Below are 17,125 nucleotides of genomic sequence, written 5' to 3'. Positions count from 1 at the left end.
TATAAATTTGAATCACATCACTGCCTATCCTTGAATGAGGACAGGGTAAAAAAAAAAAAGACAAGTGGGAGAGTCACTCACCTGCAGGTGCTGCTCTTCTGCATGACCTCTGCCCTGTGGTAACCAGATAGCTTGCAGAATCCGTCATTACTGTAAACTATCGGCCATTCCACAATTTGTGCATTCCCCAACAAGAAACTTGTCTCTGTAATCAAAAATTAGAGAACACATTTAGAAATGTTTGTTTATTTATTGTTCATTTTATTGTCTGGAACAACAGTTTAACCAATTAGTATGGAATTAAGGGAATTAAAAACACTTTCTTTGGTTTTAACCTTAAATTAATCATTTATGTAAATGTTTTTTGAAACCTTAAGCTCTCAGAAGCATAATTCATAACAAACAGAAATGCTGTAGGAAAGCGTGGTAATCACATGCTGTGAGTATTTTCTCCACTGACGTTTTTCAAAAAATGTGCATATGTAAATATTTTATTCCACCCTATATCATATATATAGAATATATGAAGAGTTTGTTTGCAAAAACAGCAAAAACAAAAAAAAGCAAAGCCAATTTTTTAATCAATTTTCAAAAATCATGTTTTTCATTGTGCATTCCAGTCAAAGTTGGGTACATTTGATTTAAAGTAAAAATAACAACAACAACAAAAAAAAAACAGTATAAAATAATATATATTTATCTTACAATTCTTCACAATTTTTTCTGGAAATTTGGCCTTTTTTCTTAAAATTGTGAGATATAAACTCACAATTGCAAGTATTAAAGCCAGAATTGCGAGATGTAAACTCACATTTCTTTTTTTCTCAAAATTACGTGATATAAAATCGCAATTGCAAATTGCAAATTCAGAATTGCTAGATAAACGTCTAGGTTACGAAGGTAACCCACGTTCCCCGAAGGAGGGAACGGAGACGTTACATTGGGATCTCGCCTGAGAGACCGATCATCTCTGAGCCTTATATAAAAAAGGCCAATTGCAAATTGGCGAGTGGACGTGCGCGTCGGCCACTCCCCCGCACATGCGGGTATATAAGAAGGCGGCGCGCATCACTCAAACAGGTTTTCGCTGAAGAGCCGTCAAGCCGGCGTCAGCGCGACGCCAGGGGGTGGCAGGGGAATGTAACGTCTCCGTTCCCTCCTTCGGGGAACGTGGGTTACCTTCGTAACCTAGACGTTACCCCTTCAGTCGAATCACTTCGACGTTACATTGGGAACAAGCCCATGGAAAAGGCCACGACCCTGACGCCGCGTTACGCAACAACTTCACGTGCTGACAAGTATACGTGCCGGCAGGCGAAGTGTAACGTAACCTTCCCAACGCCCTGGGGCCCAATAAGGGGGCCCACCAGGGATGCCAGTTGTACTGAAGCATGGGTTGGGGGGGCGGAGCACATGAAATTCTACATGTGGAAATAAGAATAATTCAATATATCCATAAAGGTTTTTAGGGATACACGAGGGAAACAGCGGTCTCCTCCGCTGGAATAAATAAAAACTAAGCCACAACCTGCGGGGCGAAGGAGACCCAGGCAGGATCACAGTGCAGGACTACTCCGCGCCTAGCCCTGACTGCGGGGCAGGAGGACCCAGGGTTCGCCGGAGGGAACATTCTGGGAAATAGCGCACGGATCCACGTGGGAATGGCGCAGCAAGCCGACACCAGCCGGTCTTCCCGCTCACCTGTGAGTCCTTATGTTAGGACACGGGAGAACGGCCTCTACGCAAGGTTGGAGAACCAAGCGAAGGTAGGGTGTCGCCCAGCCCGCAGCTTCCGGTTTATACATCTGCTGGTGAGGTGCCATGAACCAAGGATCACGGCTGTCCCTGGGTATAACAGGGAGAGGCATCTACCACCATTTAGCCAACCTCAGTTCGGGGAGCATTCCCTTTCTGCTGAATCCCGAGGCAGATGAAGCTGCTGGTGCGGCTGAAGTGCCGAGTGATTCAGTCTCACATATTTAACGACACAACATAGCACGACTGGGTCTGCCTCCTCCAGGGCAGAGCTTGCAGGTCCACCACCTGATCGCGGAAAGGCGTGGTGGGGACCTTGGGCACCGGGCCGGGGTCTCGACGGTAACGTGGAAGACGCCGGGCCCGAATTCTCGACACACTTTGCTGGCAGAAAAGCTTGTAGGCCCTCTTAAAGGGAGCCAGGGCAGTCAGGAGCGCTGTCTTAATGACAGGAATTTTAGCTCGACTGAGGCCAGTGGCTCCAATGGAGCGACCCGCGGCCCTGAAGGCGACGGGGAGGTCCAAGAGGTATGAGGTGCGTGCTAAGCACCTCTGAGGAACCTGAGCTTGTCGGTAACCTACCCTCTTAAAGGAAGCCAGGGCAGTCAGGAGTGCTGTCTTAATGACAGGAATTCTAACTCGACTGAGGCCCGAGGCTCCTAAGGAGCAACCCGCGGCCCTGAAGGGCGACGGGGGGTCCCAGAGGGTATGAGGCGTTACTTGACAGAGAAAACTTGTAGGTCTCCTGCCCTCTTAACGGGAGCCAGGGCGGTCAGGAGCGCTGTCTTGATGACAGTAATGCTAGCTCGACTGAGGCCAATGGCTCAATTGGAGCGTCCCGCGGCTCTGAAGGCGACGGGAAGGCCCCAAGAGGGTGTGGGGTGCGTTCTGGGCACCTCTGGGAAACCTCACGGCCAGTGAATGCTTACCTACTTAGCTCCATCTACTGCATGTGATACGCGGCGAAGCAGCGGCATATACTTAAAGAGTGAGGGGACAGTCTGCGCTCAAACTCTCCTGCAGGAAGGGAAGCATACTGCAACCGTGTAACTCTGTGGAAAGCCAGCAAATAGACCTCATCTCAGTGCGAGCCTGCCTCTAGTCAAGGGAGCTCGGACTGAGTGATAATTGTATCACGGCCTGAGAAGACCGGAGAGGTCTGGGTGTCATACCGTGCCCTACAGGGAGGGACTGCCGCGAGGGAACGGTTACTAGACCTGAGTCCGGGTGGGCCATTCTTGTAGCGCAACCAACAGACTTACTCCTCGTCCTCCCTGGACTTGCACAGAGTCTGTGCAAGGAGGCTCACTGGGGAAGGGCGTACTTGGGCCCCGGAGGTCAGCTGAGTGCCAGCGCTACTCTGAAGGAGGCAGCTGGCAGTGAGAGCAATCGGGGGCGAGCGGATGTGGCTGGCCTACCGATATGCTCCAAACTAGCTGCGTCACGGGGTGGAGTCGCCATCCTGCAGGTGGTGGACTGCCATGAGAGCCGATAGGCTGCACGGTTGAGTTTACCTGCTTCAAGTGAATGGCAAGTAGCAAAATGTGCCACGTACTCCCTGGGAGCAGATGGAGAGGCTGTAAGCCTCTGTCGTACATGGCAACCCAACCCGTGGTAAGCCACGGGCTGGCTTGTCGGCCAAACTGCGGGAAAACGCCAGTCCGGAGTGGGCCGAGATGCCATGCCCATCCTGGGACTCGATCATGCTGAAGCGGTCTCACATGAACAAGCTTAGCGGCTCTTAGCGGCTAGAGCTGTCATGTGCCCCAGGAGCCTCAGTTGAGAGGACCGCTATGTTGTGCCTGATTGACTCAGGAACTACAGCACTGACTGCGCGCTCTAGGCTAGTAAGGCGGGCTGTCTTAAGGACCGAGTCAGGCTCCCGACCGAGGAAACGAATTCCCTCGGTTGGCCTGAAGGACCAGATGGCGGGGGTGCCGAGGCACCAAGTCCCTATGTTCGCACAACGGAACTCACGAGTGGGCTGGTAAAGCACCAGTCGAAGAGACGGTTGAAGACGCGAATACCTGTCTGCCGAAAAAGGGGACAGGGGAGCTCCCATGGCCTAAAGAAGGCAGGAAGGAGAGGGACTAGCCAAATGGAAGCACCTAGCGCTGAGCGCTCGACCCCCGGGGCAGACCGCCGGAGGGGTGTGCGCCGGGGAAGATCGAGACGAGACAGCGGGTGCCCTTCAGGCAGATGGCTGCAACCCAGCCCTGGAGACGGAAACATAGCTGTATGTGCTTCGTCGTGAGCGAGTGTGCCGACAGCCTGAAAGGGATCGGGACAGAGCTCCATCCAGGGCGGGTATTAACCCACCACACTAACTGGACACGTGAAGTCGAGACTGAAAGGTCCCGACCTCGTCCCGGGGGAGGGACAGGCTGGATCGCGTCCTTCGCCAGTAGGAACGCGACCTCCGCAAGCAGAACAGAGGCACGCCTGCCCGAATAAGAAAGTAAGGGGTACCTCTGAGTCTGGGCGGACGCCTGGGGCCGGGCCGTACCGTCCGTATCAACCATCGTAGTGGTATCAAGGGAACGTTGACCGACGTGACCGTGGTGGGGCAGCCTAGGGGGAGACAGGGAAGGAGACAGAACCCAGAAGGATGAACGTCCTGGAGAAGTGTCTAACTGCACTAAGCAGTGCTTACCTTCTTCCCTGGATCCCGCGCTGGCGAAGGCCGGCCGCGAGTCTGGTTCCGAGGAGTGTAAGTGCTGCTCAGAAGGAAACTCGAGGCCGAAGCCAGAGGTGAGAAATTGCTCTTTTTGAGAAAAAGTGGGTACCGTCGACGAAAGCCGACGGCAGCATTGAAGTACACAGTGGCTCCCGGCCCTCCACCGGGAGCGGGGAGCGTAGATTGTTAGCATCCCCTAAGGAGCAGTCTCAATCACCTCTGGAGGCCCGCGTCAGGGACGTTTCGCAGTTTTCTTGCGGGTGTTTCGGGCCGATCCCTGTGCCGCGGGCGGCGCCACTCTCCTGCGGCTGGCTCTGCGCTTGCGGGCCCTTCTCGCCGACCTGGCGTCGTGGGCCTCCGCGGTGGGGCGAGCCGTAGATGTTGCGGCCGCAGGGGGGCGCCCTCGGCGACGTGCAGGCGGAGGCGGTGCCTCCGGCGGCGGGATGGAAGCATCGCGGCGGGGCAGGATGTGAAACGCCTCCGTCTGTCTCTGGGCTGCCGAGAACTGTTGGGCAAAGTCCTCGACAGAGTCGCCGAATAGGCCCCTCTGGGAGATGGGAGCGTCGAGAAAGCGTGCTTTGTCGGCATCTGCCATCTGGGCCAGAGAGAGCCACAGGTGTCGCTCCTGGACCACAGCCGTGGACATCACCTGACCAAGGGCCCGCGCCGCGACCTTCGTCGCACGAAGGGCGAAGTCGGTGGCAGCGCGGAGTTCCTGCATCGTACCTTGGTCGGGACCACCCTCGTGCAGCTGTTTCAACCCCTTGGCCTGGTAGACCTGCAGGGTTGCCATCGCATGCAGGGCCGAGGCGGCCTGGCCCGCAGCGTGAAAAGCGCGGCCCGCAAGGGCGGACGAGCGCTCACACGCCTTGGACGGGAGACGCGGCCGGCCCCGCCAGGTGGCAGCGCCACGCGGGCAAAGTTGCACCGCCATAGCGCGCTCGACCTGGGGAACCGACGCATACCCCCTGGCCGCCCCGCCATCAAGGGTGGCGAGGGGAGAGGAGCCGGGCAGCGGGCGAGATGAAAAGGGCGCCCGCCAGGTCTTAACCAGCTCCTCGTGCACCTCCGGGAAGAATGGCACCGGGGGAGGGCGAGGCGATGCCGCCGGAGCCGTCCCCAGGAACCAGTCGCCCAGCCGAGAAGGATCGGCCGAGGCCGATGGAGTAACCTCCAGGCCGATCCCCCTGGCGGCTCGGAGGAGCATAGCCGAGAGCTCGGAGTCTGCCTCCGACGGGGCAGCAACCGCGGAGGGGCGCCGCGCCGCCGGAAGAGCGTCCTCACCCCCTGACTCTCCCTCTGACGCAGCGTCAGACATCTCTTCCTCCTGAGGAGCGCCAAAGGAGACGCCCAGCCCGGCTGGCGGGGAGGCGTACTGCTTTGGCATCTCGACGGGGGTATGCTGGCGGGCGGAAGACCGCAGGGCTTTTGGAGCCGGCGGAACGTTCGGCACCGTGACTCGAAATTCCCCCTCGTGCCTCGCCACAGCGGCGGAAAAATTCCGCAGGCCGTGGGGCGCGAAGGGGGGCCTGCCCGCGAGCGAGCGGCGAGTCCTCAGCATTCCCATGGTCATGCTTTCGCAATGAATGCATGAACCATCCGTGAAAGCTGCCTCAGCATGTTCAATGCCCAGACATGTGAAGCAGCTTTCATGTCCGTCCAGTGAGGTGAGGAAACTGCCACACCCAGAAGCGCACGGCCGGAAAGCCATTCTGAAAAGAACGTCTTTACACAGCCGTGAGAAATTGCTCTTTTAGTCCCGGTCTGCCCAGGGAGGAAACCGCGGCACCACTGTGCATTCAATGGGGCTTGCTCGCTGGAACGCAGGAGGCTTTTATGGCCGTGAAAACGGCCGCCCGCGGGACCCCGCTGGCGGCGCCGAGAAATTCACTCTTTTAGTTTGTCTCTTTCAATCGGCGCACACCAGCAGAGAGAGCAGCAGGAACGTGAAGTTTTCCTTTTTCTTGAGGAGAGAAGGCTTGAGCATACCGGCTCTGAAAGCGAAAGTCTGTTTGAGTGATGCGCGCCGCCTTCTTATATACCCGCATGTGCGGGGGAGTGGCCGACGCGCACGTCCACTCGCCAATTTGCAATTGGCCTTTTTTATATAAGGCTCAGAGATGATCGGTCTCTCAGGCGAGATCCCAATGTAACGTCGAAGTGATTCGACTGAAGGGGTAACTCACAATTCTGACTTTTTCTTCGAAATTGCAATTTTTTCACGCAATTTTGAGTTATTAAGTCAGAATTGTGAAATATAAACCTGCAATTCTGAGAAATAAAGTCACAATCTTTTATTTCTCAGAATTGTGAGACATAAACTCACAATTCTGACTTTTTTCTCAGAATTGTGTGATATAAACTCACAATTGCGAGTTGCAAAGTCAAAATTGTGAGACATAAATTCGTAATTCTAAGAAATAAAGTCTAGATAAAATCACAATTCTGACTTTTTTTCTCATTGCAATTTTCTCATGCAACTGTAAGTTAAATCAGAATTGTAAGATATAAACTTGCTATTCTGAGAAATAAAGTCTGAATTGCAAGATAAACTCACAATTCTGACTTTTTTCCCAGGAATGTGATTTTCTCACCCAACTGCGAGTTATTAAGTCAGAATCACAGAATTGTGAGATATAAACTTGCAATCCTGAGAACATATCAGTCTTTTTTCCATCAAAATTTGACTTTTTATCTTACAATTGTTAGAAAAATTCAGAAAAAGTCAGAATTGAAGGAAAAAAGGACAGATTTGCGAGATACAAACTCACAATTCAGACTTCTTTCTCAGAATTGCATGATATAAAATTTCAATTGGGAGTTGCAAAGTCAGAATTGCAAGGCAAACTCGAAATTCTGACTTTTCTTCTCATTGCGATTTTCTCATGCAATTGTAAGTTATTAAGTCAGAATTGTAACATATAAACTCGCAATTCTGAGAACATATCAGTCCTTTTTCCCCTCAAAAGAAAAGTTTATAACTTGTAATCGTCAGAAAAATTCAGAAATTGTGAGAAACTGCTGGATATAAACGTGCAATTCTGAGAGAAAAGTCAGAATTGCAAGACACAAACTCGCATTTGTGAGAAAAAAGGTCAGAATTGTGAGATATAAACTCACAATTCTGACTTTTTTTCTCAGAATTGCATGATATAAATGTTCTCACTCAATTGCAAAATATGTCATAGATTGTGAGATATAAACTTGCAATTCTGAGAACATATCAGTCTGTTTTCCCCTCAAAATGGGACTTTTTAACTTGCAGTTGTCAGAAAAAGTCAGAATTGCGAGATATAACCTCACAATTGTGAGAAACAAGTCCGAATTTTGAAATTCTCACTTTATAACTTGCAAGTGCGAATTTATATCATGCAAGTCAGAGTCAGAATTTCAAAAAAGTCAGAATTCCAGGATAAAAAGTACAATATAAATGCAAAATAAAACAGCACATATAACATTTAGTCTAATCATCTGAGATGACCAGACACCTTTTTTCCTAAGGTTAAACACATTCCTTTCAGTGGCAATTTGTTGAAAAGAAAAAAGAGTTGAGTTTCAAGCCCTCATTTGTACTCCATTTGTGAAAACTGCCTTAATCAGTTCATTCTTCCGTTTGACAAATTGAATTGCAATGCAGTCTTGACATCAACGTAATTGATACACAGTGGTCTAGCCATAGCAGGTGGGTTAAAGACCTGAACATTGTTCCAGCCATTAAAAAGACTAAGTCATCCTCTCTAGTCTTCATTAGCAGTTTAGTGAGCTGACTTCAGCCTCCCGACGCAGGTATAAAAATAGCAAGCCAAGGAGGACATTACAGCTCCGGAAACAAATCAAGGCACAAAATGTCTGTGACAATACAAATCCTTACACACATAAAGGCACTCACAAACGGAATCATCTTTGCTCTCACACACACACAGAAAGGCTTTTATAATGCGGCAGAGCTACAGTTCTCTCTGGACACACACACACACACACACACACACACACACAGTCCCACCCTGAGGAAAAGAGAAAGAGAGAGAGAGAACGTGGCATTTGACACAGCCATTAAAAAAGGTGGCCACTTCTCTCCTTCATTGAATAGTCTCCATTATCTCTCCTCCTCCTCTCCTTTCAGTTTGCCTCCGCAGGACCGGCTGAAAGGAGAGGCGGAAAGGATAAAGTGAAGTGCTGTCCCCTTGAGGAAGGAGAGTTGAGACTCATTACAGTGGTCTCCACGCCATGGCCCTTGCCCTCAGATCAGGGGCCAATTGCGAGGAAGTGCTCCCTGAGGATGCGAAAGACCTAGATCCTGTTTGCAGATCGAGGCTCGGTGATATGATAATCGTGTAATGCTCTGTCACTCATGATATATCGCATTCTTAGCCAAGACAGCACGTTCAGACTAATAAAGTCTCTGCCAAGAAGTCAAGCATTAATAACTAATATGGAAAAGGAGTTGAGGCGAGTGGAGCAGGACCGTGTTACAGTCACATCCACAGCATAACCACTACAGGAAAGTCTATGCGAGGAATGAATGGTGTTGCAATGAAAGTCATTATAGTTTAGATGTAAATTACATTTTTATTCTATTATTTTTCTTATTTACTTTAGCTTTTATTAGTTTTAATGGAGCCCCTAAGGGGACGTGATGATGGGAAAAAAAGAGGTGGAAGGAAAAATAAATTGTATTTTAATGCTATTGTGGTCACATTTTATAAAAAAAAAATTCAAAAAAAAAAAGCTTTGCGTTCCCACAATAATTTTTATTTTTGATTGTTATAGTTAACAAAAACTAAAACTATATTTTTTTCCAAAAAAATAAAAAATAAAAATAATAACATAAAAAACTTTGCATTCCCACAAGAAAATCTGTGTTTGATCGTAATCGGGTTATTATAACAAAAACTAAAACTATATTTTTTAAAAATAAATAAATAAAATAATAAGATAAAAATCTTTGTGTTCCCACAAGAAAACTTGTGTTTGATCATTATAGTTAACAAAAACAAAAACTATATTTTTACATAAAAAAAATAATAATAATAATAATAAAATAAAAAAAAGTTGCATTCCGACAAGGAAATGTGTTTTTGATCATAACAGTTAACAAAAAGTACAACTATATTTTTGTACAAAAAATAGTTTCAAAATAAAATAATAAAATAAAAAGTTTTGCGTTGCCACATGAAAATTTGTGTTTGATTTTAACAGGGTTATTGTATTTAATAAAAACGAAAACTATGTATTTAATAAAAAAAAACTGTTTCAATATAAAATAAAAAAGCTTTGCGTTCCTACAAGAAAATTTGTGTTTGATCATTATAGTTAACAAAAACTAAAACTATATAGAAACAAACTGTTTTCAAAATAAAATAATAAAATAAAAAGTTTTGCATTCCCACACAAAAATCTGTGTTTTATCGTAACAGGGTTATTATATTAACAAAAACTAAAACTATATTTTTACAAAAAAAATATATTTATATATAAAATAATAACATAAAAAGCTTTGCATTCCCACAAGAAAATTTGTGTTTGATTGTAACAGTTAACTAAAATTAAAACTATATTTTTAGAAACAAAAATTGTTTTAAAATAAAGTAATAAAATAAAAAGCTTTGCGTTCCCACAAGAAAATCTGTATTTGATTGTAACCGGGTTATTATATTAACAAAAACTAAAACTATATTTTTACAAAAAATAAAATAAAATAAAATAAGATAAAAAGTTTTGTGTTCCCACAAGAAAACTTATAGTTAACAAAAACTAAAACTATATTTTTACAAAAAAATAAAATAAAATAATAAGATAAAAATCTTGTGTTTGATTGTTATAGTTAACAAAAAATGAAAACTATATTTTTACAAAAAAATAAATAAATAAATAAATTAAAAAGCGTTGCATTCCCACAAGAAAATTTGTTTTTGATCATAACAGTTAACAAAAAGTACAACTATATTTTTGTACAAAAAATAGTTTCAAAATAAAATAATAAAATAAAAAGGTTTTATAACTATAACTATATTTATAAATATATTCTATATTTTATAAATATAACTATATTTTTACCAAAAATTTTGTAAAAAATTAAATAAAAAAGCTTTGCGTTCCCATAAGAAAATTTAGTTTGATCATTGTAGTTAACAAAATCAAAAACTATATTTTTTACAAAATAAATGGTTTTCAAAATAAAATAATAAAATAAAAAAAGCTTTGCTTTCCTACAAGAAAATTTGTGTTTGATCATAAGAGTTAACAAAAAGTAAAACTATATTTTTACAAAACAAATGGTAATAAAATTTTTTTGTAAAAAATTAAATAAAAAAGCTTTGCGTTGCCATAAGAAAATTTAGTTTGATCATTGTAGTTAACAAAAAGTAAAACTATATTTTTACAAAAAAATGGTTTTCAAAATAAATTAAAAAAAATTAAATAAAAAGCTTTGCATTCCCACAAGAAAATTTGTGTTTGATTGTAACAGGATTATTAAATTAACAAAAGGAAAACTAAATTTTCATAAAAAATTGTTTTAAAATAAAAAAGCTTTGTGTTTCGACAAGAAAATTTGTGTTTGATCGTAACAATTAACAAAAAGTAAAACTATATTTAAAAAAAAAATGTTTTAAAATAAAATAATAAAATAAAAATCATTGCGTTTTGACAAGAAAATATATTTGATCGTAACAGGATTATTATATTAACAAAAACTAAAGCTATATTTTTACAAAAAACGTTTAAAAATAAAATAAATAACTAAATTACAGCAAAATACACAAAAAAATACATAAATAAACAATTTATTTTAACTAGTTGACAAGGAAACATTTCTCTTTACATTTAGTTTAAACGTCATGTACAAAAACAACTAAAACTTTAACTGAAATAAATAAAAATTAATTAAAAAATGATAAAGACATATTTTAAAAACAAATGACAAAAACACACAAATTATTACAATGTTAACAAAAATTAATTATAAAATGTAAAATCAAAATAAATATATAAAGTTAAAAAAACAGTAATAGTATCTCAGTGATACTAAAATAACACTGTTTTGCAAAAGCATTAAAAAAAATCTTTTAACAAATATAACAATTTCCGTCCTATCCTCATCCCTATCTCCTCTAAGGGACCAGTTTTTCATCTATTTGTTTGTTTGTTTGTTTGTTTTTTAATTTTATATTATATGGCTGCCAAAGTTGGTAAAATCTCATAATTGTTCAATTATGTTTCTCAGCACAGTTAATACAGTTATCTAGTGGAATGTTTCATGTAGACAGGTAATATAATACACCATATATCAAAAAACTAATACTTAGACTTAGCTAACTTAGAAAAGGTAATTATAGTCTGAGGTCATACAAATGTATTTAAACTGATTCACAGTAATGTTTTTATTTTTATTTAGTAATAATAAGAAAACTGGATGCAATGATGTAGCAGAAAAAAATAAATAAAATTAATAAAATAATAAAAAAATAAAACTTACATGGACAAAAAGTCTCTTTTGTGAACTACGCCTTTTAGAATTCAAAGCCTGTTTTATAAAGTAATACAATACACACACAGATTCATCTCAAGGCAAAAAGAGCATCCATTTCACAGGCCATAAGAGGACACAGCTGTTTTGTCTGGCGGCATGTAAAATCAATGGAATACTAAAACTAGAAAGACTTTAATCTTTATAATCTCACTTGAGGCAAATAAACACTTAGGCTAACCTGTGTCTCTCTTAAATCAGTCTTGTTTTTTAAGAGCAGCTCATGTCAGCTGATGCAGACTTTAAATAGCCCAAGTGGCTGCATGTAACATACACATTGATTACACTTCCAGATCCACGTGAAGTCTAAGGCAGTCCGTCAGCGCTTTATGTGTATTATGGGATGCTGCCGAAAGCTTATTGTGTAAATGGAGAATAAGAGGTATATTGACAGCGATGAAAGACTTAGTGATGTGCGTGCCAACCCCACGTGGGAGGCCAACAGACAGCTGCTAGGCTGCTCTCCACAATTCCACAGCAGCATGTTTACTGGAAAAACATCTCATAGTAGCACTCACATGGCCACCTTTACATATATGTGACCCTGGACCACAAAACCAGTCTTAAGTCGCTGGGGTATATTTGTAGCAATAGCCAAAAATACATTGTATGGGTCAAAATTATTGATTTTTCTTTTATGCCAAAAATCATTAGGAAATTAAGGAAAGATTATGTTCCATGAAGATTTTTTGTAAAATTCCTACTATAAATATATCAAAATAAAATTTTTGATTAGTAATATGCATTGTTAAGAACTTAATTTGGAGAACTTTAAAGGTGATTTTCTCAGTATTTAGATTTTTTTTTTGCACCCTCAGATTCCAGATTTTCAAATAGATGTATGTTGGCCAAATATTGTCCTATCCTAACAAACCATATACCAAATAGAAAGCTTATTTATTGAGCTTTCATGTTTAACCTTATGACTGGTTTTGTGGTCCAGGGTCACATATACACTTCATTTTCTTCCCTCTTTACTTGCCCACTCACACAAACCCAACAGCAGCATCTTCTTTTGCAGGTTGTAAAACACATGATATAAATAGGTTGCGTTTGATTTTAACATTGTCCATCATTTTGATGGACAGGGTTGTAAAAATTCCATTATAATCTATTATTACCTGTAGTGTTGCTTTTGTCAACGAAAATCATGACTAATTATTAGGGCTAGGTATTGTGACCAATTCGGCGATTCGATTCGATTCTTATTTTTATGGTTTCGATTCGATTCGATTCGATTAGCTATCAATATTTCATTTAAAATGTTAGTTTTGCAGACATGGGATCCATATTTTGATATAAATGCTGGTAACTGAAACTCTCCTACTTAAGTTTATTACTGAAATACACATCTACATTAATAATAGGGTGCACACAGTTGTTTATTTTAAACAACTTTTATTTTAAATGAACACTGTAACAAGAAGTCATAAATATGTGCATCCATTGTATACCATGTAAACAAACTGCAAAATGCATATTACTGTAAAAAAGTATAAAGACTGTAAATGTGCAACAGTGAAATCTATTAAGAACTTCAAACATGTTTAAGAAATAAAACATTTTTCTAAATTCAAAACGTTCAAAACAGGCCCATCATAAAGCCCTTGTCTGCGTATACAAAACATTCTAACTGTCCATAAAACTAACAGTTCTTAACTACAGCCTAATCATTTTTGATCACCAGATTTTTCTGCAAAAAAAGCAGCTGATCAACATGTTCTGATCTAAGGCAGCTCCTTTGCGCTGTGATTAGAAAACTCTCTCAGCACGAACACTAGTGACACCTTCAGGACGAGGTGAATATTCATATCCTCTTACGTGAAGCACAGGCATTAAGAATCGGATATCGTTGCGTTAAACTGAAGATCGATTAAAATCGGAGAATCGATATTTTTTACCCAGCCCTACTAAATATCATCGTCAACGAACCTTTATCACATGACGAAAACGAGACGATACGAAAATGCTGGTCATGTGACGATGACTATAATTAAATGTATAATGCAATATCATTGACGAATAAAAACGAGACTAAATGTGGTTTTAAAAAAAAATCTATGCTAAAATTTATTTTCGTTGACGCAAACGAGAAGAAACAAAATGTTATAACGTTAGATTGATGTGCGCATGCCCAGTAGCTAGAGCTGTATCCCTTCTAGCCACAACCCCTAAACTGTGCAGACGCAGGCGACGTCACTTCCTCAAGCCCCACTCGCGGAATTATCTAGATTCTAGAAGACGACTACAAACAAAATTAAGTCTGACACAGATAAAGGGACCGATGGCTAGCCAGCCGGGGTTTATCTTTGGGAGAAAAAGAAGAAACAACACACATTTTATTTGCACTTTTTAGTAGTGATGGGAAAATGAAGCTTTTCGAAGCAAATAAAATAAATCAACTAGTGCTACGAAAAACCATAAGAAATAAAAAATATAAAAAATGAATTTTACCTACACAAGGTATAAATGAATTCATCTGTAAATAAACTTATAAAAAACAAAAAAGAGACTACAATTTTCATTGACTAAAATTAGACTAAATGTCATCAGTTTTCGTCGACTAAAACTAGACAAAAATAGTCATGGATAACTCTGACTAAAATAAGACTAAAATGCTCAGACTTTTAGTCGACTAAAACTTGACTTGACTAAAAAGAGTATGAACGTGACTAAAACTAATAAAATCTAAAATGGCAGCTTCACACAAAGACTAGACTAAAACTAAAATTAAAACCTTACCTGAACTTACAGGACAAGCATATAGGCAGGGTGCGATTTGTGAAAAAAGCAGAAGGCGGGATGCTTTTGAAAACTTTTTTTCTCTCCCCACAGGCGGAGGCTGAACAAACTGTTAGTGTAATCTGTTAACGCACATTATATACCCGTTTTTTAGGCAAGAACCAAATAATGACTGTCACGTCGTGAAATGTTTTTAATACGAAGCAAACTGTCTAACGTGATCACAATTTAACAAAAACATTGTAAGTTATGCCTTTTAATTGTAATGATTTCATTTTAAACAACAAAGAAATTATATAGAGAAAGTGAGCAAAGTATCAACAGCGCTTTTTGAAACTCCGAATCAGTAAACCACTGTGTCGCAAAACGAGCGGCTCAGTTCACAGTGAATGAATGCAGTGAACTTGTTTATTGCATGTGGGAATGCAAAGGACACCAGTTATGCTTTGTTTTTGTGGGCAGATGATTACAGCTGGAGCAGTGGGCAGCCATATTTCTATTGCTGCAAGGGTTCGGTCCCTTGCTCAAGGGACTCAGTCGTGGTATTGAGGGTGGAAATACTGTACATTCACTCCTCCCTGTTGGACCTGAGACTCGAACCTGCAACCTTTAGGTTACAAGTCCGAGTCTCTAACCATTAGGCCACAGCTAGCCCCCCAAAAAAACTGGTAAAGACCCTGGTAAAGCAAAAGCAATATACATATGATATATTAATTTTCATTTATTTTACAATATATGGCTATTACTGCCATAGGAATAATAATGATATAAAATTGTTATTATTATCATAATCTAAATTGTTTGGCTTCCTAAAACACCAGTGTGAATGTAATTTAGACTGAAACAGTATACCACAAATAAAAAGAGGGCTGAGTCCCCTTTAAAGTTCATGTACAAGTCAATTCACTGACTTTTTTTCTGACTTAAGTTTTCTTAGTTAAGAACATGGGTTGGAGCTCTTAATTTTGAACTCTCAAAGTGCATTAGATAGAAGAATTTAACATTAAAATGTAAAAAAAAAGTCTTCATTTGTCCTTTTTTTTTTTAAATGTCACAATAAATATCGTATCATGGTTTTCATATCGTGATATTATCATATTGTGAGATTTTGAAACTGTTACATCCCTAGTAAATAGAAATTCAGGCAGTTTTATCCTGTTAAAGTTTTACGTTTTTGGTCCCAAAAAGCTACAGTGCTGGTCTTATGCCACACATCAAACATCTGACTAGGCAAAACTAAAATAATGTAGACAATCAATAAACCTCAGTGTGTGAAAAGATTATCACTGCACAATGAATAACTAAGTAACATCATAAAGTCACTCAAAATACACTATCCACAGTGCATGATGGGAGCTTGCAAGTCAGCAACATTGTTCAATATAAATCTATTTGTTCTGACGAATCTCTGGCTGGTAGCGACAACATTCCAGGAGAATGTTATTGGTCTCACATGTGTTTTTATGTATTCAAAGTCATTTACATTTCTTAGCAGGCTGAAAAAATATTATTGGTTGACATTTGCAATGCGGTGTTCTAACTTTGGTTCAGATTCAAAACTTTCAGGTTTGACAAAAGAGGGAAGTAGATAAATAAATTGCTCTGATTATTAAACCCTGTGCGGGAGAGTCTCTGCTGTCAGACAATTTGTGACCTTTTCTCTAGCTCCATCGCCTCTCGCTGTCTTTCTTTATCTCTCTATAATTCTCAATTCAATTACGGCGTGACACTTTGTGTGTGTCAGCATTTGACTCCATTACTTCCAGCGAGAGGAGAGATGTCCACGACGTGTGCATTAGGAAATAACCACTGCCAATCTCCGGCCGATGGTCCTGCCTTAAGCAAACGGCTTTGAGGATAGTTGTCGATTCAATCTCAAGCGCACACTTTGGAAATTCCAATACAGAAGGTTCAGACGGGGACAGACGAACTTTGAGATTTCCTGAGGGCTGATATGTCACCTTTAATAAAACACATTTGTCCAAACTGCCAAAGGTTTGCTTTAGATTCAAAATGGCTCATTTTATTATGATTGAATGCTGTAAAAACATCTTGCCTAGCTGACTTCAGATCAAGCCCAAGGCTATTCAGGTGGAAAACCCCAATCTTGTGAATCATTCACTGCTTTACCAATATGTGGCAGCTTTTGAGCCTAAAGAAAATTTAAATACTGAAAAAATCACCTATAAAATTGTCCAAATGAAGTACTTAGCAATGCATATTACTAATCAAAAATTAGGTTTTGATATATTTAGTAATAAATGTACAAAATATCTTAATGGAACATGATCTTTACTTAATATCCAAATGATTTTTGGCATAAAAAAAATATTTTTGGCTATTGCTACAAATATACCCATGCTACTAAAGCCTGGTTTTGTGGTCCAGGGTCACATACACTATCGTTCAAAGGTTTTGGTTCA

General features: G+C 41.1%; 1 protein-coding gene across 1 annotated transcript in view; it reads right to left on the bottom strand.

Moving 5' to 3' along the window:
- kcnh5a (potassium voltage-gated channel, subfamily H (eag-related), member 5a) overlaps window positions 1-17,125 on the bottom strand; it is a 98,437-nt gene that overhangs the window by 69,491 nt on the left and 11,821 nt on the right. Inside the window, 1 exon segment of the mRNA XM_073816640.1 lies at window positions 82-205. Coding sequence (XP_073672741.1) covers window positions 82-205 — 124 coding nt within the window.

Source organism: Garra rufa, chromosome 13, assembly GCF_049309525.1.
Source record: "Garra rufa chromosome 13, GarRuf1.0, whole genome shotgun sequence".
Classification (NCBI taxonomy): Eukaryota; Metazoa; Chordata; class Actinopteri; order Cypriniformes; family Cyprinidae; genus Garra; species Garra rufa.
The sequence above is the reverse complement of the archived record's forward strand: the minus strand, read 5'-3'. Positions and strand labels throughout refer to the sequence as shown.